At 30.6% G+C, this 24,086-nt stretch overlaps 1 protein-coding gene across 16 annotated transcripts in view; it reads right to left on the bottom strand.

Moving 5' to 3' along the window:
• LOC113401289 (uncharacterized) overlaps window positions 1-24,086 on the bottom strand; it is a 149,081-nt gene that overhangs the window by 55,756 nt on the left and 69,239 nt on the right. For 5 of the 16 annotated variants that reach the window (XM_064215332.1, XM_064215336.1, XM_064215333.1 and 2 more), the window contains exon 1: window positions 18,958-22,845. The exons of 4 other annotated variants lie outside the window; for them this stretch is intronic. In XM_064215332.1, coding sequence (XP_064071402.1) covers window positions 18,958-22,450 — 3,493 coding nt within the window. In that variant the 5' untranslated portion in view covers window positions 22,451-22,845. Of the gene's footprint in view, window positions 1-18,957; window positions 22,847-24,086 lie in introns of those variants that run through there. 7 more of the 16 variants (XM_064215342.1, XM_064215344.1, XM_026641137.2 and 4 more) reach the window with 4 other exon arrangements.

Raw genomic sequence — 24,086 nt, 5'->3', positions numbered from 1 at the left:
AACTACCTTATTTAACTAAATTATAATTGATTAAAGTATGGTATACAACCATATCGAAGTCTTAACATTTTGAATACCGTTCAATAAACGATCATGAATCAAGATTCATGATCAAAACAAGTTTCAAAGACAATCTTGTACAGTGTGGGTAGACCTTCTTAGATTTATCAATTTCATGGATAATTAAGGATCGTCTGAAAGAAAATGTCAGGGCTGAAATCAATCATAGGCTACGCTTCGTATTCACCTTTGACATCGACAGTTCACATTTCTTAATCATGACGTAGAAAGGAGAGACGAAGATTGGAAAATCGTTCCATGGTTTCATCTTACGGCAAAGGAACTCGCATACTATAAGTTAGAAACAACAGCTGATGTGATGCGTGTATTTTAACTACAAACCAACGTATAAGACGTGCTTTTTGTTGGTAAATAGGAACCATCGACTTGGTTGTTGTAGTGGCTAATTTATATGCTCGCAGTGTTCGAAGATCTGGGTTGAAATCCCGGGCCATTTAAAATTATTAACTGCTACGAAGTATAATTTTTTTTTTTTTAGTTAAATTATAAATTTTCCCAAAATTAAAAACCAAACAGTAAAATAATATCCATAAAGTATATTACATAATAATATCCCTATAAAAATTATATATATATATATATATGTAAATATAAACTAATCACTCTCTTTTTAGGAACTGAATTGAAATTTTATCAAGTTTCATAATATAACTAGTTTCATAGAATTACATTATACTATTATTTTGATAAAACATTATAATCAAGGAAATGCACTGAATCAATGAACAATCTATACTGACTAAAAACCATCGTCACAACACAATGAAAATAGTTAAACAGTTACGACTACAGAATTTTAACAAAAAATTCAATTGGCTTGAATAAGAAATAATTATCTTCAACGAGCATCTATTCCTCGTCGACGTATCTTTAAAAGGCGAAGGTAATCGACTTGCATCGAATGCTAATTACGATCACTGGATAGATGAGTTTGAACGTTTATCTCTAATTAGCTATGAAGGAGGATTACGAGAGCGGCAAAGATATTATCGTTAGGTTGGGCGTGTTCGGAGACCATGACCTACATGTCGCCTGCACGCCATTGACCAGACCGTGGGTTTAGGTACTTTTTTGTATATTACATAACGCCTTATCTATTATTATCGACTTACGTCAACTTACTACAATGATAAATTCAAAGTATATAATAATATAGTTTACCCAAAAACGAATAATAATAAATATTATATTAGATTTATTAGTTTTTAAATGGTTTTTGATGAGTAATAGCACTACAAGGAACTATGTAATTTAAGCAGTCCTCGAAACACTAAACAGATATAGGAGTTGTCGCTTAATCTCGTAGTCGAATAAACATAAACTCCATACATACAATAAACTATATTGAAATCGGGTCGCGTTTGTGGTAGGGAGCTATCCTATCACGGACAGATATAGCTGATAGATTTACAACATTCCATATATAATAAATATATTGTACGTTTTGACTTCTAAAACTAATAAAAATGAAATTCTTCAATGTTCTAGAATACTATTTATTCCTTGCAATGAAAAATTCCCTACAGGATAGTCCAGTTCTATAATTCTGTTTAATCAACACTACGGGTACGACATAACGGTCTTGGCAGCTCGTTATAAAAGGAGTCTTTAATATAATATCCTAAAAGGTCCGAGCCATTTCGACAAAATAAAGGCAGGAGAGGATAAATTAAGTTATTAAACAAACAAGGAATTATAATGGAACATTTTACTTTGATTTCTATAACTGAATTATTAATTGATCTTAATTTTCCCTAGAAGTAATATTTATACTTATAGAAGAATAAGTAACTACGACGAACTAATGAAATGAAAACTAAATCAGTTGATGACATCACTTGCCCTCAAGATATGCGAGGGGAAAGGTATATTCACAATCATACAAGCATATTGTATGGTAGTAACTTCTGCATTTCTCTAATTTATATATATAAAAGCGTAATACCACTCACTGATTAATCTCAGAAACTATAACAACTACAAACTTGAAATTTGGCATGTCGATTCCTTATAGGGAGTCGATATCCGCTAAGAATTTACGAAACTCCACTCCTGAGGGGGGAAAACGTGGGTTGGAAAGTGTTTTATAAATTTTGCGTGGGTAAAGCCGCAGGTTCAACTAGTCTCTAGTAAATACAACGTTATATACACACACGCCCTACTAAAATATACAGAATGCACTGTTCTAATTTTGACGTGGAGAATTGTCAAAAATTTGACTCTCAAATTTTTATAAGTAATACATTGGAATCAATTCGAACAATATGAAACAATAAATATACTTATACTTTTAGCAATAAATTAATACCTACTATTAAATATTTTAACGCTAACAGTAATGGTATTTGAAAGTAAAGCTAAAGAATTAAACTTGAGAGATCGTATATTTGCAAAGTATGAAGTAGCCGTTGTTACTTAAAATATATCAAATAAACCGTTAAGTATTTAACATCAATCAACAATTTTCTATGGATATGATGTAATAAAGCGTTTTATTGATGGTTCAGACCTGCCTGCATCATTTTAGATTCAAGACTCATGATAGATTAATACAATTATTCCTTACATAGCGAGAAGCTTCTATACAGAAAACTACGCTGGCGCATCTAACAGCTGACTATTCTATGATGGCCAATTACATATCTACAGAAGGACAAAGATATCGTAGGTCTTTTGTTTCATTAGAGGTAATTGTGTGGTCCGAAGATTAGACTTAAGTCCTACCCTTTGAGCCATTCCCCGTTGCGATTTACCGGACGCTATAATTCTCCGAGAATCACTCGAGGCGTCGGTCTTTATAGTGTCTTTAATTAAAGAACTAGTTTTAACAAGATGACAGTGTTGTTTATTTATGATTCTTAAGTAATTTCATATACAGTTTTGATCTCACTCATTCTTCTGGGTTGAAAAGTTTTAGCCTATATACGAGTATATACTTTGACTTCTATTCTCACTTTCCTGTGAGCGTGTTTCGAATTAAGTAAATAATAAGCAATAATCGTTAATTAAATCACGCGCTTAAGTCTCGTAAAGCGTAACTTTAAGCCAGCCAACATAGATTGAGCGTATTATGCACTCGTACATAAGTTCGTGTATTATATAAGACTTATGGATACGTACGTTTACAATCTAGGGGACAGGTGGAAATAATTAGGAAATCCCAGGTCCATTAGTTCATCCTTGCACTTACTGACAATGTTTTTAGAAACTGCATTTATCACATCAATACTAGTACATGATACAAAACATGACAGTACATTTTTCATACATATTTTATGACTATATCATCGAAAACCTTGAGTAAATACGATGAAGCTAAATTCTAATTTTAAATATTAATGTTAATTTTTTTTTTGATTTAATATTCAATACTTTTTCCAGCCTTAGCTAATTAAACAAATTTCGAGTTTCGAATAATGAATTTTATAAATTCGTCTATCATGTTTAACGACCTTTGTAATTTATATTTGTCCTCAGTTTTCAGTGTTGTTTCGTGCGCTAATATATGCACATTAATTTCGTAAATGAAAACGGTCATGGTAGGACACCATGTTTATTTGGCTGAGTAATAATAATTAACTATTTCCAAATATACTACAATTACATTGATTAATATTAATATATATTGACATTTCTTGCATGCACTTTAAAGTATAGTTTATCTTATTTATCAACGATATTAGAAAATATACTGACACCCATACACAGCTTAATAATCTTGTTTTTCTTGGGCTACGACTACCGCGGGAGTGCGCATAACACCACCCAAAATTTTCATCACAATCAAATGAAAAATTTAGCAACTCATGGAGGCCATACTTACAAAGATTAATTTTATTTATTAAAGAAGAAAATTGACAGATATTACATATTACATACTCAAGTCAATCTTCATAAAAATAAAAAAAGTATGTATATATTATTGCATTTACAAACTATTATACTAATTTATTTAGACGATAAGAAATATGGTAATACTATATACACGATAGAAATTGAGCTAATACTTGTTGACGTTCATGCAGAGTTATTATATAAATGTAATTGTATTTAACTGACATAACTTTATATTTCAAATATTGGAAAAGAGTAACTATTGAGTTTTTCTCGATATAATCTACATTACAAGCGGCAAGCTTGTTTTACGTTTAATGCAATTTTATAAAGTGACGATTCAAAAGAGTCTTTATAAATGTAAATAGGCTATCTCAATAAAAGTAAATATAGACAAATAAAGTATATACAAGGCGAGAAAATTATTAACTCCAGACCATGTTATAAAGGCCGAGCTTAGTATTGTCAACGTTATGATCGCTGGTTATTATTATATATAAGATAAACTGCTATGTCTGAACAGCTGTTTACTTTTCAAGTTTGTTATTTTATCACATAGTAAAGATTACATCATCATTATACGGTATCATAAAATTGCCGATTTTTTTTTCGTAGAGTTTGATTCTGCGAATTTTGAATATGATGTATGTAAGTATGCATTAATGTTCGTTTTATTATTGCGTATCTTAAGATTACAATAAGGGAATACAAAATCAACATACATTTAAATAAGACATAGTTTAAAGTAATTGATAGTGTCTATTTGAAAGATCGTTTGTACAAATAAACATAACCTCATCAGTATACCCTATTATACAATGAATTAACTGTACTATTTACAAAAACTCATAGTTATAAATATGCTACATAAACTATGTAACCTTATGTACTTGGTGGTAGGGCTTAGTGTAAAGACATCTGGGTAGGTACCTCCTACTCATCAGATGTTCTACCTTAAGCAGTTTCGGATTGTGTAAGCCAGTGCAAATGCAAGCAGTGGTGACCACATACAATCAGATGTAACCTATATTACATAATGTTATAAGCCGTTATGGCCCAGTGGTTAGAACACGTGCATCTTAACCAATGATTGAGAGTTCAAACCCAGGGACGTAGACAGACTGCTTTACTTTACTATATAATAAAAAATAAAATCACAATATATGAAATTTATCATGTAAACAATATTCTATTTCATCTCCTGTTATGATACCGCGTCAGACAATATGAGAATATATATTTTTATATATATCAATATTGCAACGATGCTGTTTCGGAGCGTAAAATCCATATAAATAAAAAAGGATCTTGCCTTACGTCTATGCGCATATCACGTAAGAACTCTTTAATCGGATATGATTAGGCTTTTTAATTTTCCTTTTTAAATTCAATTCATTAAGTCACACATGATAATTGAACTACTAATAGTCATCAACTAAGAATCATATTGTTATATATTTCATCTAATTAGAACGGTGATGTCTCATACAGTAGCTAGATTACATGGTTATGAATAAATTTGTAAATAAACAATAGAGGAAAGAGGTATTAAACATAAAATAAATATAATATAGCTGATAAAACAATAATGTGCAACGAACGCAGACTTAGTATCTCATACTGTCTATATATACATATGTATATATAGGTGATATAATGTGTATTATGTAATTTAATCTTATTTGAGAATGTAATAACATTGTCATTACGATTCATCGACTTATAAATTTTAATGGAGAGTTATTTATAGGTATTTATAAATACTTGTTTGTTTTGTCTTTATTTATTTTATCAGTTAACTTTTATTAACTCGAGAACTAAAATAGATAAAACGTATTAAGTCGAATACGAATTGAATTTTAATATGTAGTCTAACGTTTTTGTCTACAAGGTACCAATTGCTTGTTGCTGCCACCAAATTAAGACCTTTATATTGTAATAAAGTTAATTTATGAATCAATTTTATAAATTATAAATACATTATGTACGGCAAAATATGCTTATTCGATCGGAATTCTGATTTCAAATTAAAAATCTTTTGAATTAAATCAAAAATTGTTGTTTTTTTTTTAAATAATAAATTTATGTTTAAAATAGATTTATTATCAGCACCTTTGGACATTATTAAAACATGTATATACCTAAATGTAGAATACAATTCAACAAATTATATTCGTTACGTACCATTGTTATAACATTAATGTTACATTTACACAGCATTTAATGTTATTTAACTATAAAACGAAAAAACGGTTGGTACAGATAAATTTGAATCAAAACACGAAGATAAAAGATAAACAGCTATCGACCTTCGACATTCGTTGATAGTAGAATCAAACCCGCATAAGCGGAACCAAAAAGTAATTAATTAAAAACTACCCTAACGTATTCATACTTACATACATTTATAAAACAATATCCCTCGTTTCCGTAATCCGATCAAGTGCACACACACGGGGTGCACACACACCCATTAACTTATCATTTAATCGATTAAATTAATTTACGTGTATATCCAATTTGGATACATGAAAATAAAATTAAGTTTAATTATTTGTCATTATGTTATACGGTCTCGCGGTTAGGAAATTCGCGGAAAATCAGTCTAGGTGACGCACACGTGCTTCGTTTATGACGATCGCGGTGCTACTGATGAGACTGCCATTGATAACGCCGCATGACGCGATACGCTTGCCCTACGGAAAATGGAAAACAATGGAAACTGCGGTAGAAATTACTCGCCGAATACGAATTCTGAACAAAATACTGATGTTTGTATATTTTTCCAATTGAAGTGTGCGGCATGAAATTACTCTATTATGATATTTTATTTATCTTAAAAGAAAAGTAGGCAATATTTAAACTGGGTCACTGCGTAGTATAAGATATATTTTTATTGAATATAAATTCGAATTGCCCTTTAATTTGCATGCCGTCCATCGTAACAGGAATGACCGAAAATAACTGTAATTCTAGTTTGTTAGAAAACGAGAGAGACGGGAAGTAATAGAGTTTAAACCGTTGACTGTAAAGAATAAAACATGGCGATCTATTTATCAAAAAATCTATTGAATAGTTTTTATAAGAACATTATCACAACACTCAATGTTTACATTTACAAGGTGAAATAATTAACTTACTAAAAATATATACCTATTTCAGCGAGACATTGACTGCTCTAACTATTTTGATATACAATATTATAAGTAAGTATTTAATGATAAGATTTTGAGTTTTTTTTTTTGATTTATCAAAACTAAATAATCAAGACTTTGTATAATGTCTGGCGAAATTAATATAACAACACTTTAATGGTTGAAGATCCTGAGGTGCTGGGTTTAAATCAAATACGGATTGTGTACGTGTATTATAAGTAAGTATTTAACGATACGATTTTGAGTTTTTTTTTTGATGTATCAAAACTAAATAATCAAGACTTTGTATAATGTCTGGCGAAATTAATATAACAACACTTTAATGGTTGAAGATCCTGAGGTGCTGGGTTTAAACCAAATACGGATTGTGTACGTGTTAAGAAAAGTCCGTAAAACAGCTGGTCCTATACATGTACTCTGGTTAGGTCTGATTACCGGGATGGTGTCAGTTTATTAGAGTGAGGGTATACAGAGTGCATCTATGTTCGCGCATACACTTGGGAACTAATAATATCTCCTACGCAGTTGGCTAGTATCTTGAGAATAACCTTCGTGTCTGAAATCGGTCAGCAGGACATGATCATTGTAACAACATAAAAATCCAACGGGGATTAACAATAATATAAAGGACAAATTTTGATATTTAACTTCTGACCTACACATCTAATAATAATCATTTCTATCATAAGTGTCGAGGCGACCTCCTGACCTCAATTCACACCCGATTACATTTAAAGATTCTTAAGTGACTGTCCTGAAGCCTCAATAGCTTAATGATGTACGGACATAACAATCTGAGTCACCGGTTCAATTTCCTCCGGTTATTATTGTAGTAAGATACATAAATGGGAATAACAATTATGGCAATTACGACAAAAAAAACTAAAATCTCCCTTTTTTCTGACTTCTTTTTAATTTTTTCCGGAAATCAGACGCACAAATGTTCACCTTCGCCCATAACATTGGCATGATTCTGAGAATCTTGTAACTGTAATTTAACGAATCTAATCACTCTTTCTCAAGGCCAAAGTCCAGTGATATGCTATGATTATAATGGTGATGACTCAAAGTTCACTCTTCAAACACACCTCATAGTAAGAAGAACGGTAGAGTAACTGATTACTGGTTGGTATTAAACCACGGAGAGTTTCATACAAAGTCCTACTATAAATTCTTAATGTTCACTTAATTCAATTTAAATATTTCATATGACTCCTTGCAATGTTACGCGGTGGACGTTATCCTGACCTTGACACAGCGGGTTATCTTACTTGTGATCATGTTACTCATTACTTGTAGTTATTATTCGAATGTGACGATAACGTACCTGTTCATATAGTGAACTTTTTTATGTTAAATAGGCAGGTGGACTGGCAAAAGTCCACCTGATGGTAAGTATCACTAGTTTTGATAAGCTTTGGTTTTTTAAGAAATATTAATCATTCCGCATATCACCCATGCGGTACCAACCTTGGGAACTATGATGTTATGGCCCTCATGGCTGTAGTTATACTTGCTTACTCACCCTTCAAAACGGAACATAACCTTACTAAGTTTTACTGTTTGGCGGTAAAATATGTGAACAGTGGGTGGTACTTACCCAGGTGGTAAGTACCACCCGCACATACACAGTACAATGTAGGGCTTGCACAGTCCTACTATAAGAAAAACTGCTTCTAATCGCATTGCTTGTCTGCTTGCTTGTAATATTGATGATTCTCTTTGATTATTACAAAATCAAAATATACTTTATTCGAGTAGCACTTTACCGATTAGATTAAATATAACTACCATCGGTTTGGAATGTATTTCTATCTTAGAAACGGTAAGAAACTCAGTAGTTACTGTTTTCCGATATACAGATAGATTATGAAACGCATTTGAATTATTTACTTGTCCTGCATGGAATACTAGCTCAGCACATTTTTGTTTCGTACCTTTTTATAATAATTTATCTATGTGTTTATATCAAATAATTTGTTTAAATAGAATCAAGTATTTCGTCGTCATATAATTTTTTTCGCTTAGACACTTTTTAACTAGATATATTATTACTATCGATAATGAAGTTATAAATATATTTCGACAAAGCCCTTTATTGTAGCCATCGAAATATTGTTAATAATATTTAGCTCTAACTTGTTATTTATCCATTGACTTGACCTTTGGTGGCAATGTTAATGTATGAATCATTTAAAAAATACCACAAAGTCATAACCCAAAATATAGTAAACTAACTATTTTTGTGTGGGCGTTTCTAATATTTAATACACATGACATTTAGGCTGTCTGTAGAGCCGAGATGACCCGTAGAGCCGAGATGGCTCAGTGGTTAGAACGCATGCATCTTAACCGATGATGGTTCAAACCCAGGCCAGCACCATTGAATTTTCATGTGCTTAATTTGTGTTTATAATTAATCTCGTGTTCGGCAGTGAAGGAAAACATCGTGAGGAAACCTGCATGTGTCTAATTTCAACGAAATTCGGCCACATGTGTATCCACCAACACGCAGTGGAGCAGCGTGGTGGAATATGCTTCAAACCTTCTCGTCAAAGCGAGAGGAGGCCTTAGCTCAGCAGTGGGAAATTTACAGACTATTAATGTATTACCTTTAGTAGTGACAAACATTTCAAATTCCAAAACTCATCATTTATAAGATCAACAAGATATGATTGAACCCGCTATATGCACAAGAGCCAGTTACTTTGGCATCAACAAGTTATTTCTGAAGCAATAATCTATATCATAAATCAATGAACATCATTGGTGGACATCATTGGTATATTATTGGTATCTCGTAATTATATAATGTAAATCCTCATATCCTTTTTCTGACATTAGTACAAAATTATGTTCGAAAATTGAAAGCATCTTATATACTACAAACAAAGAAATGAAAATAATACGTAATATAAAAGGAGCTTTAGAATTTGTTAAATATTATAAAGAAAATTTTATACTATCTCGAGTCGAGATAGCAAAGTGGTTACAATTACGCGAATCTTAACCGATGATTGTGGGTTCTAATCCGTGCAAGCGTCACTTAATTTCCTTGTGCTTAAACTACAAGTATTTTCATAATTCATCTCGAGGTCGGTATTCATTGAAAATATAATGAGGAAACATACGAGTATTGAAGTAGCGGGGTGGAATAAACTCCAAACCTTCTCCTCAAAAATAATAATGAATGGATAAAAAATAGAATTTGCGGATTTCTGTAGGAGTAATTATCCAGTTCCACTATTTAGTACTTATGAAGAATTTCTCTATTTAACGAAATAACACATCTCAAAAGTGTTATGTGTGTGTATATGAGTTTATAATATATGCCTGCATGCTTTAATATTTCTACTTTAATATAATCTGTTTTCTTCATAACATCAAATCATTTCACTTCAAGTATGCGTTATTAAAGGATTATTTTTATTGCAGTATTAAAGCGAGACGATTTAGTTCAGTTGTAATGAATGCGCTGGATTTACATCCTTATTGAGATCTCTTGTCAACCCATAATTCCTCGGGGGAGTTATTTATATAGCGTATATACAAACGGTTGTATATAATTGGGGTTATAATAACTTATCCCTCAACGTTTGGGGTAGAATGATTTGATTCACTATTGTTTTAGAACTAATACGTGCTATAACAGACAAACAGCGTGACAGCAAACGATTAAGTTAAAGAGAAAACTTATGTAGTTACTAACTGCCACATAATTCTATATATTTTACTTAAGCAAATTGTCTTTTTTTTATACGATGTAGATATCGTGGTTGTCTTATATATAATAAAATTAACTTTGTATTATTAAAAGATTACATTTTAATACAGTATTCGATAACTACTACCTTTATATTTTTAACAAGATGTATTATTTTTCTTTGTTTTTGGGTATCGTTTATCGCTAATATTATGATACGCCTTGTAATTCTCTAACACTGGAAGACCGGCACAAACTCAGCCGTTATTAATTCAACCGCAACTTTAATTAATCTTACCCATTGCAGATTCTCCCACGGCCCTACCGTCCGACTATGAATTGCGACTGACATGACTTATCACCAGGACGAAGTTGTAGTGTAACTTCTGTCAAAGGGTAACATATATTGACGATACTTGCTCAAATTGTTATATATTCTATATATCTTACTAGTACGTAAATTAAATTTATTGACGATATTCATACTTAAATCTCTTCATAGTGTTGTTATAATAAATCAGTCAAATTGTTGTCAGAAAAATCTTTCAAGGCTAATTGTAACTATGTGGTAAGTAATCTTTTATTGACGCTTCTTTGAAAGCATTTCTATTCGGTCCCCAGGTGTAATAAGATCTTATATTTATAATTGTAGGTACGTTCCAGGTTAAACATATACTATAATATATTATAAAGTAATATTACAATATTATAAGAAAATATAACACCAACCGAATGTTATGTTTCTATACATTTTTTATTGTTCAATTCTTTTAACACGACCAATTTTGATTCTTATTCAATTGTCACACGGTTTATATTTCAGTGACAAGCACGATGGTAAATTTTCCTTTTCTCCCAAAAGGACATCATGCGAGCTGATCGATTCACAATACATGTAATGGCGCCATCACTCACGACTTGTTATAAGAGATAACGCATTAGTAATATTTTTTTTGGTAGATGGCACGTAAAACAAGTGTCATTTTTGTAGCTACGGCTTATAAATTACTTTTTATTCCGTACCTATTTGTGTTACAAGCTTTTATTTAACTTCACCTGTTTGAGTGTGAGTCATCTTCATATTGAATTTCAAAACAGTTCCGGCCGGTTCACTAACAGATGTACGTGTATAACGTAGGAAGCATTATTGAAAATCAAAAAATAGATAGGTAGGTACATTTTGAATGGAAGATCATCATATTTCAAACGAGATATATGGAAATTCTGTTGTTAGAAACGGGAAATCCTAGTGTTTCGGGAAGTGGTGTTGTTAGATTGTATTTGTTAACACCGAAATAAATTATCGCCAGGCAGAAAAGATAGTCAGAGCATGTTTCTCACATTGCCCAACGTTTGAGAAAAATTGGTATGTTCCTGATATGTTATCGATGGAAATCGGGACTAAAGAAAACTTTTTAATCTTTTCTTTTTAATCCAAAAAATCTCTTACTTTATATCCATTGCTCTCTCTATTTATGTGTTTGTACCGTCGTGGTCTTATATAAATCACACCCAAAATGTTTTTTTTTTTTTAATTTATCTTTGAGAATAATATATTAATATATTATAGCTTTTGTGTATCTTAGATAGATTACATTATTATATGTCATAATTTTATAAATTAGATATAATTAAATAATTAATAAATTTAATAAAAACTATATTTTATGAATACTATGCAATAATTTAAACTGTTATTTTTTTATGATAATCATGTTATTGTTTGGAATACATCATAATTATTTTAAAATCTAATAATTTTGTACAGTACATCAGAAGGCTTTGTTAGAGTAGGGTGACTACGCGGGGGGACTGTCGCAATAGTCAGTATATAATGTACCTAAATAGTAACCAAGATCACATGATCAACAAGTATATAGTGATAATTATACAGTTATAATAATGTATGTGACAAGGTATTTATCAAGCCGTCAAAAATATATGTGATATAATATTGGCAAGTTTAACTAAAAACTATATTTACCTGCGGTTAGTCAGAGGACATTGTGTAATCATGTGTTTAGTCTTAGCAAAATAGACATCTTGCGGCGATCTCTGAGGTTTACGTTTGACGTTTCATCGTTATAAACACAGATGGCGCTTTAACAATAAATAAACAATATAAATTTTGTATTTATAATGCAAGACATTTTTATTATAGACTGCAACATTATGGAATAAATAGAAAAACTATACTATACTAGTCTAATGTTTCTTTATTAATAAAAAACAATCAAACTGGCCACGTACAACTAAAAAACTTACAAAATAAAAATTAAACCATTTATTGTTTCTGAAATAATTAATCATCTACGTCGTGAATGTATCAAATTTAAATCATATTTAATTTTTCACATACTACCATTTAGGTATTCATAAAATGTTTTTGCCTTAAAACGTTTCGTTATTTTAATATAGGTAATATTAATACATAATTATACGAAATTATAAATAATTCTATTTCTTAAATATAAATAGATATGAAACAATATAAATCACATTAATTGAATGCTAATTGAAAATAATCAGTTAAGAAGATTATCTTCCTTTAAGTATTTATCTTTAATTGTAACAATGTAGTCTTAGATATTTGCAAATATTTAGTTTTGCTTAAGGCGTTATATATCTTTCATTTCTTTTTAGATTCTTATAAGACGACTAGAAGTATATATTTTTATACGTGATGTATTTTTATTCCTTACTTTCATAATAGCTTTATCCGATTGGAGTTTATCAAACATATATTTTTATTGTTTGGTAATTTTGTACTATAGTGAAAACTTGCTTTTTTTTATGAACATTTGCCAATATTTAATTTTTTACGGCCTGGCACTTTAATAAACATGTGTCGTTATTTTTGTTTTAATTTTTTATCAAAATTGTCCCCAAGCAAGAATTTTGTGTATTATTTAATGTATAGGAAAATATCTTTATTAAATACTAAATAATATTTAGCTACTTTTCTGTTCTTATTAAACAAATACAATCTATTACTTCCTCAGATCTCAACTGTTCATATTTACTGAAGTCAGTGTTCACACCATTAAAAATAAAACAAGAAGTGAGACTCTTTGGTCCGTGCAATTAAAAATAATTGTTGAGGTAGAAACCATTTGCACGAAAGCGATGGGCTTCGTATCATTCGTTCTAACAGTTGGAAAATTCTTTGCTTATTTTAATAATAATTTATTTTAAATTCACAATATAATAATAAACTTAATCTAAAACAGCTTGAAGTGTACTTGGTAAAGGTATGGTAGGTCATAATGTTTTGATTTACCTCACTTGGTAAAAAGTAATCACGTTTTTAAAAACATGATGATTTAAAGTGCTAAACAACCTTAGTGCGTCATAAACTGATTATTGCATGTTTTCCTTGTAGGTGATCTACCTACCAGTAATATTATGATAATATAGTTTTATATTTCGATGTTTTGTCTCGATATTCATATGCATTTTGATTTATATCAGCTATCAGTAGTGCGAGTGTCCCCGACCCCAGATGACGTCACTTCCGCAGTCAAATCGTTTCCGGCACGCCTGCGGGCTCTTTGACATTTACTCTTTTGTTATGGACCCTGATACTTCGAATTAGCTATATGAAATGTGTACTTTTATTGCTTTAATTCAACATTTCATTTATTTGTTAATTCATAACTATTGACGGACGCACTTGAAATGACGTATAGTGTTTGACGTTGATTGGTTTGTACATTATAGATTCGATCTTAACGCTTTCGAATAGTATGCCAGTTACTTTTTATTTATCATTATTTACAATTGACATTATTATTATTCCAAGGCCAATGACAAATAACGAGGTCATTTGACAATAAAAGCAATATAAAATGTCAAGGCGAAATTTTGCTTAAAAATATAGTCAAGTATTCATTTAATATCGCCGCAGTTCATCAAAAACGTAAATTATCATTTTAATTTGTCATAAAATTCTCTTCATCTGTTTATTAAGAGATATCTTTAGAGGGCCTATATATTACAAAGTTACATAATACTGAATTAATCATCAAGTTTCTGTGAGTAAACACTAAACTATCGTAGGTCACTTGTTCGCAAATAATCTGTAATCAAAATTAATAAACAAACACGGAATCATTTATTATTTTATTTGTTATTTACATATAATATATATTGATATATAGGTACGTACTAATAGTTATAGCTTTATTGTATATAACTATTTAGATTTCACCATGTGATATATATACATTCAATTGTTTTCTTTTTCAGATGTCTGCAGTAAATACGTCAATGTCAAATATCGGTCAAATAAGTATTCTTACGAAAATAGATTTGCTTTACCACTTTTTGATCATATTTGTGAAATCGATGTTTTTTGTAAAAAAGTAATTTTTTAAACATCTTTATTAAAAGTTACTACTCTAACCCCGGGGCCATAACGTGATTTTGAAACTTTATAAATAAGTAACATACCGCGATTTTTTTTTCAAATATAACTTACATCTTTATCTATCTAACTAGAGGTAATTTTAGATGCTGAGATTAGCCTGTTGAATTGAATGAAAAATCTATACTATACTACTCTTTGGCGTAATAATATGAGTAAGATCATCTTATCTATCTTATCTCATCTATCAAAACACATTTGTTTAGATATAAAATGTGTAAATTTAGAATCATAGACTGATAATAATATTGTTTATTCAGTATTTATACGTTAAATCAGCAAATAATTCCTCTATTTCATACATATAGCAAAAGCAATCGTCTACTTTGTGATAACATTGATTTAGAAAATATTTTAATTAGAAGAAACAGAAGATCTAGATCTTATGTTTCGCGCCTTGGGAGAGGCCTATGTCAAGCGGTGGATTACGATAGTCTGATGTTGGAGATTGCTTTGATATCTATACAAATTTAATTAATAAAATCAAACGGATAATAAAATATAATTCTAATAATCTAATCGTTAGATTAATCTAACTATTATGTTAATACTATTGAGAAAGATTGTATTAATATAGAGCGTATTTCAAGATATCGTAGTCTTAATTTACCTTTCTCGGCTGAGTCTAGTCTAGTACATATTTGTTTTTCACTATTTAAGTCATATACTCTTAATTAAGTAATAACAAGAAATATTCATACACCCATTAAAAATTGTTTTGTTATCGTTAAGATTATTGAGTTTTAGGATGGAAGCGTATGAAAACGCGGGGCACAGCTAGTCGTAGAAAGAAAAGTCTAGAGTTATTTAATATTCCATTTCTAGAACAATACAATAAACTAGTTACATTCACGGTCAGCTATTTTTAACGCATCGTTCGAAACAGACATTGTCACTCGAACGAATTTTCCACTAAACATTGAAAAGATTTACTTCCTTTTTTTTTTAAATCACTATCGTTTTTTCGTACCTACTTAAGCTAAAGCTAAATAATATCCGAAGAACTAATACTAAAAATAGAATCAACATTGTTTCCCGTGATATATTTTATGGATGTTCAGCCTATTTGCACTAACAATACAGTCTTCAGTAAAATTTAGAGCAATGAACCATCAATAGAGCTGATACTCTGTGTAATTGAAAACAGCAACGTAAATATGCACAAAACGACAATATTACGAAATTTCTCATGCGCTAAATTAATGTAGGTAACATGAGAGGTATGTTTATCGTTTTACATTATACTACAATAGACAAGCTGTTCCTGATACTTTGCTCGCTTTATTATTAACGTTAGTAAAGTAATTTAATTGCAATTACTTTAATCTTGAGAGCTATTCATAAATAAATCAAAAATATTCTTCAACTCATATTAAGTCTGTCTAGGATTGTCTAATGTACAAAATCTGTCAACATATGTTTGTTTTAATTAATTATTTGCTATCACTGGCTGTTCTCAAAAATGCTAATAAGTACAACCACTTTGATGACATTAGTTCGCCACTAATACACTTGATTACTCAATGTGCTTAGCTAAATTACTCTGACTATAATGTCGGAGTTTGGTAGTTTTAGTGGATAAAAATCCTACGTAACCCAGTTAAAGAGTAACAAATTATCCGACCTCAAAAAATTGTAGCTCCATCTACTCTGCCGGTACCATACTGGTACATTAAAAAATACGATGCATTCTAATTTCTTATACTGAACTAGTTAACCTCGTAACGACTATTTAAAGTTTATGTATTAATTTAATAAAATGTATAATAATAATTTAATAAACAATTTCTATAAAGAGAGAATAATTTTAAGGCAAAATTGAAGCTGTCTTCATGACTGACGTAAACGGAAGCCTATCTATAATAGCTTATTCTAATTTAGCCAGACCTATTTACTCGTTGCAACTAAACATGATCTTTGAGAGTGAATGGAGCGCCAGAAAAGTAACACCTACTTGCCAACGTGTATATGCTAGAACATATTTATTTATAGCAAGTTAATGTTGTATTACGATTCAGAATTTCAAAAACAGAATCTCAAATAATTCGTATTTATAGAAAGTGAAAATAAATTGAATTCCGAATAACCGCGAAATATATGATTTGGAAATGAATAAACAAATTAAACATAAGATGATAGTTTCGATCATTGCATCATCGAGCAACATGCAGACATTTATAAAAATATTGTTACGATATCATTCTTGACGTCACCCGTTTTGATGACCATTGCATACCATTTTCGTTTCAAATATATTAAAGTTTATTAATTATTTCGACGGTCATATTGGATCATGTATTTATCGCGTAAAGTAGATGTTATTCGCACGTTAATTGAAATTCCATCGCATTCCCTGCATAATTGACTGCGACGAGCAACTACGATCTATAATCCCATCAAGCTTATTACCATCAAAGTTAATTAAGATAGACAGCTACCAAATTCTAATCAAAATGCATGTCGAAATGTTCATAATCTATTAGTAAAAACAAAAAAAGCACTATTAGGTACAATATCATTGAATTAGAGTAATAAGATATAACAATGTTGGTTTGTAAAGATAACTACCTTACTTTAAACATATCATAGGTTGATGAATCTCAGTATAGGAAAAGATATACATAAATACATATATCGTATGAAATTATTAAGCATAAAGAAGTTTATTATATTAAATTCATAGAGTCGTATTTAAATCCATTTCATTTTAAAGGTAAAACTATATCGACTCAAAACTATAGATGTATCCTTGGTTTTATAAAGAAATGTTCAAGACAATTGATAAATTAATTTAATGATCAAGAAGTGACAAAGGGCGTGCGAAACAAATCACAGGAATGAGTTTGCGACTTTGAGTCACCAAAGGCCATTTAGTACCGATTTAGACGATCCAAATATTTTCACGGACGACGCACTTGGTTCACAGTTTCTTACTGAAGAAAGGGGTAAAATGAAATACATAATTGATTACGCTGAAATTTTAGTATAAAAAATTAAATTATGTAAGGAAATTCTTTAGTAACGTTTACAACCCAGAATTGAAATAATAATAAACGATAGTTTTTATTATTTCGTATCACATAACACCAGTGTGATATGATAATATCACACTGGTGTTGCATTGATCCTAATGATTTGTTTATCTGTTCATGTTTTCGTCAATGTGATAACACAGTTATCACGCGACCTCACACTTGCAAACGGCTGTCTGTCACTTAAGTTATAATTGCAACGAAGTCATATCTGTGATATAAAACTATATATGTTTCATAGTAAATTAAATAGGTGCAAACAATTCAATTGATACGATTTTAATACATAATTTATGCATCAAGCACAAACAGTCTCAATTACAAATTATGATTTTATAAGTCGAAACCTAAATTTGGTTTCTAGCGTGTCATATGTTTTAAATTCTATTAGAAAAACTTCAAGTTAAGTATTTGTGTATCACATAACCAGAACAGTCTGAACAGAACTAGCCTAAGATTATTTACACAATAAATGGAGATATATAAACTTACCTGATTATCGGATAAGAACTATGGCAATTCATTTCATATAGTCAATAATATTAATTCAACATCCATGCAAAAACACATACACGAAAACAACTAAAGCTAAATATTAAATTTTAACGTATTAGTATCACTGTTTTCGTAAAAGTCTTAATAGAAACTTGCCAACTGTTAATACTAAAATAACCACTGCACAAAAGACCACAACATGAGCAGATGCTTGTTCGGAATCCGACTCACCAGTACAACCATTTTCGTCGCCCTTATCATTTACAGTAAATCTCACAAATTCTTGCATATGACTAGGCAGTTTTTGAACATCCTTTTCTTCACCGGATTCAATCACTTTAATTTTATGTTCTATTACTCTTGGTTCCCTATAAACATTATTTCCTTTCTCTCGCTCGTCTTCAGTTTCGGGATCTTCAATACCTAATTTACACCATCTTTCTTTGGCTTTTGATATAAATTCCTGTTCTATACGATTGTTCATTGAATTAAAACTTTCCAGTGCTGGCATACTTTTTGATGTTGCATTGCTGTGGATAGGTGTTTGGGTGATCTTGATAACTTTTTGCTGTTTCCTTTGCTCTCTTTCAGCCATTTGATTAACATATTCGGAATACATTTTTTCTCTAAGTAATTCTTCTTCACTGCTGCTAAACAAAGAGGATATTTTACTTCTCTCTGGACGCGTAGGAGTTTGATGGACAGAAAAATACTTTTTTGAATAATTATTATTTTTTGAATCAAATGTTTGGTCGTAACCGCTTTCTTTATCTGAAAACATTGGAGCTCTAGGACCTCTATTATTTTTTTTATAATTTTCCTGCTCTAATCGACGTATCTCTGCATCTACTTCCTTTTCTTTTTGGCGAATATATTCCATTTGTTGATCGCATAAATCTTTAGGCAAAGATGGTCTGCGAGGCCTGATGTCTTCGTTTTTGATTTTTTGGTCTCTTAAGTTCGTACAATATCTATGCATGTTTTGAATTGAAGTAATATCACTTTCGATTTCTTTGCTTAAATTGCCAGTGGAATAATGAAAATATTTCTTGCTGTTTTGCATAGTATGAAATGATTTATCTCTAATTCCAGAATCACTCTCATAACAATAAGAAGACATATTAGACCTACGCGGTGATACATATCTCGGACTATTATCATATAGCACTGGTGGATAATGTTTATTTCTTGTTGGTATTTCTGTCGTGTTAATTTCTTCTAACAGTCTTTTTGAATATGATTCACTGTTATGTTTTACTTGTGATGATTTAGAATTTACATTTGATGTGGTAGATGAATTTAATTTTGGTGAATTAGACGTATCACGAAGTAAAGCTAATAATCTGCTTCCAGTTTGCGATTTCATTGGAATCTTTTCTATAGAATTTCCACTTATTAACTCTTTTTGATTATTTTTGTCCTTTTCATCAGCTCTGCTGATGTACGGTTCAACCTTTTGAGGTATCTCATCTTTTTCTATTATTGTATTAGTCTTTTCCATCAACATTTTTTGAGATGGAGATAAACATTCATAAATTAATTCATTACGTGCTGGCACAGGAGGTTTATTTTGTTCTTCCTTAGTTATTTTCAACGATGACTTCCTTGGTTTTATTGGAGGAGGAGGCAATTGAATATTTTCCTTACGGGATTGAGTTGTGCTTGGGATAATCTCTTGAGATTGTGAAGCAAGAACGGTATTTTGTAGTCGTTGAGATACATAAGCTAGTTCTTCTAATATCTTTTCTCCGAATGGAAAAGAAGAAATTTTTTTAAGACATATGTCCCTTAGAGTCGTAGGACAGATGTTTTTGTTGTTTATATTTTTATCAATTAATGGAAGTTTTGTAGTGACGCAATGAAGCACATCTTTTACATGACTAGCACTTGAACTTTTTTCCATATTTTCTTTATTTATATTTTCATATTCCTCGTCATGTATTAAATTGGATACGTCATTAAGGGAAGAATGTGTTGGGTTATATTTAGCTGTACATTGGGAAGAATCAATACTGCTAGAAGAATCTTGACGTTTGAATGTGTCCTTTGAGCATTCATTACTATTTTCAGAATCAGAAGTGACTTCTTTTATTAAGTTATTTATAGCATCATTCAGTTCGCACTTAAGAACTTTTATTTCAAGATCGTATTCGTCTATATCATTTGGAGATTTTTTATTTATTTTTATTTGTTCATTTTTCTGTTCTAGGTCACATTTTTCTGATAATATGTTTTCGTCCTCCAAATCTTTAACGAATAAATTTGTTTTTAAATTATCAGTACTTAAAACAATAATTTCATGTTCATTGCCATTCGAATGTGGATCATTGTATGAAAAGTCACATGTTTTTATATCATCTGAGTCTTTGTTATTTAATAACTGTAGATTAATCTTATCGTCATTTATATCATTTTCTCGAGGTTCTTTAGCATTGATATTATAATTTTTTACTAAAAACGTATTTGAAAGCATTGTTTCTGCATCGGTTACCTCAATAGTTGGAGTTATTATGCGCACAGACGTATCAGCTTCTTCACCTTTACTAAAATCATCATTCGCATCATATATGGAACTAGTACTACTGGAAGAGTCAGTCAAATAAACTAATTCAGCTCCAGACAATTTTTCAACAGTCTTGACGGTCCAATCACCTCGTGCTTCAGATATTTCAGGCTCCTTAAGTTTTGCATCTACTCGAATACATTTTTGCGGTATTAAATGTCTAGATGTTTGGGTCATAAAATCAATATTTTTATTTCTAAGATTTTGTTCTTTTTTACATTCAAATACCTCATCTTCCAGTTCCTCAGTATCACTTTTTTTATCACTTAAATATGAGTGGCGCTGTGATGTTTTAGAAGACCCGCTACTTCCCTCTTCATCAATTACGCCTAAAGATCTTGATGTTCCTGCACGAGGGTATATAATATCTTCAGTAAAGCCCTTTCTTCGAAGTCTGTATTTTACTTCGCGATTAATAAGCTGTTCTATTTCTGTTTTAATATCTCCTGCGTTAAAATTTGTAGAATTTGTGGATAAGTTCAATGTTTGTAAGTAATTTCGCAAGGATGATTCCTCTTCAGGGCTGAGAGCTTTAGTGTGCTCACATTCAGCAACATTGAGTGGTATTGTTGTACTCGATAACACACCTTCGATCAATTCTGTTTGGGGTAATTTAAAATCGTCTACATTTTCCCATTCGATATTTGATTCATCGTGTGTTACTATTGCTTGGCTACTGTCAATAGCAGAAGCGTTAATTTTTTTATCACTTTGATTATTTACATCTTCAGTGATTTCAACTATGGTAGGGCTATCATCATTATCACAACTCTTACTTTTCATTCCATTATCTAATTTTGGCTTTATTTTAATAGTTTGGTCAGGAGTTTCAACGATATACGACGGTAATACAAGAGAGTCATCATCACTATTTTGCTTTCTTTGTGTGGTATCGCATTGTTGTGCTTCATCTAAAGTACTTATTTTAGACTTGATATGCACAGGTAAGTTCTCACATGTTAAGTTCATCGGTTCATCACAATCTTCTTTAACTATTTCGTTTTTATTTTCATTTGTGACTTCCGTCGTAACATCCGAGCTAGATTCCACAACGGTAGTTTCATTTTCTTCTGTATTATTTTTATTTACATCACTTCGATTATTTTTATTATTCTTCCGTTTATTTTTATTATTTTTGCGTCTCTTTGGCCTTTCAGGCATAATTAAAATAAATAACTCACTTTTATCACTATTTCACTTCGGTAATCAATGAAAAACCTTGTAAATTTTTAATCAGTTGTGATCTCACACGTTACGAAATACCGGTGTTTTATGCGTAGGAGTCGTTTCGTTTACAAGTTAATTCTCATGATAGGGATTTCGCGTCGGTCGTCACAGTCTATGTCACGTAAGGGTTCGTGTGTTTGAATTGAAACGAATTTCTTTTTCGCAAGCGCGCCCGGTCACGGCAGTCGTGCGCTCGCGCCGCGATTTACTAATAATTATAAATGAGTTGAAGTGCGCAGACGCGCGCTGTGGACTTTATTTTTACGCGGAGACGTGTACGCGAGCGGTACGCGCGCTACGAGCCGGCCACGAGGGGAGTCCGCCGACGGCTGCTCCATACTAACACGCATCTATATTATCGCCAGACGCGATTTAAATTAGTTATTGCTAATTAGTATTGCTCACACAATACTTTCCCATTTTAGGGGTGAATAACGGAGAGGAACTTAACAAAACAATAGACTATAAGTTATATTTGGAATGAACTGTCATGCTAACGAAATATCAATCTATCTGTATGCCTTCTTTGGATTTAACATATTGAAAAATAATTCAACATTTTTATTACACTGATAAGTGAAATATTTGACTGGAATATTATTTGTAATCTTATTTTTTTGAAAATATTTTATTACATTTGCATGAAAATAAATATACAATATCTCAACGATTAAATAAATGAACGAATAAAAAATAAGAATGTTATCACCTTTCTTGATGACCTTCAGCGATATAAGAAAGTATTGATTCTAACCGATGACGTCTTATGATATAATATGAATGTTGAATGATAATAAATAGTGAAACAATTTAAATTGTTCCTATAAATTGTCTTGTTACTCAATATTAATACATATTTTTGTTATTTAATTTTCACATTAATCTTAAACGTTCACTTTTAATACAATTGTAACAATGTGTATGCGTGTAAAATTAATTCAATTATTTACTACTTATAATACGAAGTATATATATGCATCATATGTTATACTTCACAAAACAATGTAACTTTTCAAACAAGCAATTACTCTAATCAAACTAGATTTAAATTTATACGTTATAAATTTTCGTATTACTTTTAAAATTTAAGTTAACTTAGTAGTTAAACAACATTCAACTAAGAATAACACTGATGTTTTAAATATTGCATAAAAATCTTAAAAATATCTTTTCGTTACGTTTTAGTGACTTCAATTGCCATGTAAATGGCAACAATAAACTGTGTTGTCATATGAGTGCACGATGTCCTTACTAAATTTGTAATAACAGTTAAAAGGAAATAATAATTAATACAAGATTTAAAAAAATAAAATAACAATAACATATTTAAATATTGAATAACAATACATTTTATCGGAACATATTCATTTTTTTAACTTTTTATTTTACCTACCTACCTATCTGGTTTTATGTCATATTTCCGATGACTCTGTAAGCTGCTAAAATGTAATTTAAAAAATATCTTCGAAAAAAAATGCCTATATCGTTTGAATAAAAAAAACTAGTAATAACAGCTTAGACTCCTACACGACTATTTTGCAATGAATTGGTACACAAAGCAAACCCAATA

The sequence above is a fragment of the Vanessa tameamea genome, chromosome 7 (assembly GCF_037043105.1).
Source record: "Vanessa tameamea isolate UH-Manoa-2023 chromosome 7, ilVanTame1 primary haplotype, whole genome shotgun sequence".
In the NCBI taxonomy this organism is placed as follows: domain Eukaryota; kingdom Metazoa; phylum Arthropoda; class Insecta; order Lepidoptera; family Nymphalidae; genus Vanessa; species Vanessa tameamea.
Note: the sequence above shows the minus strand (reverse complement) of the source record. Positions and strands in the feature narration are given on the sequence as shown.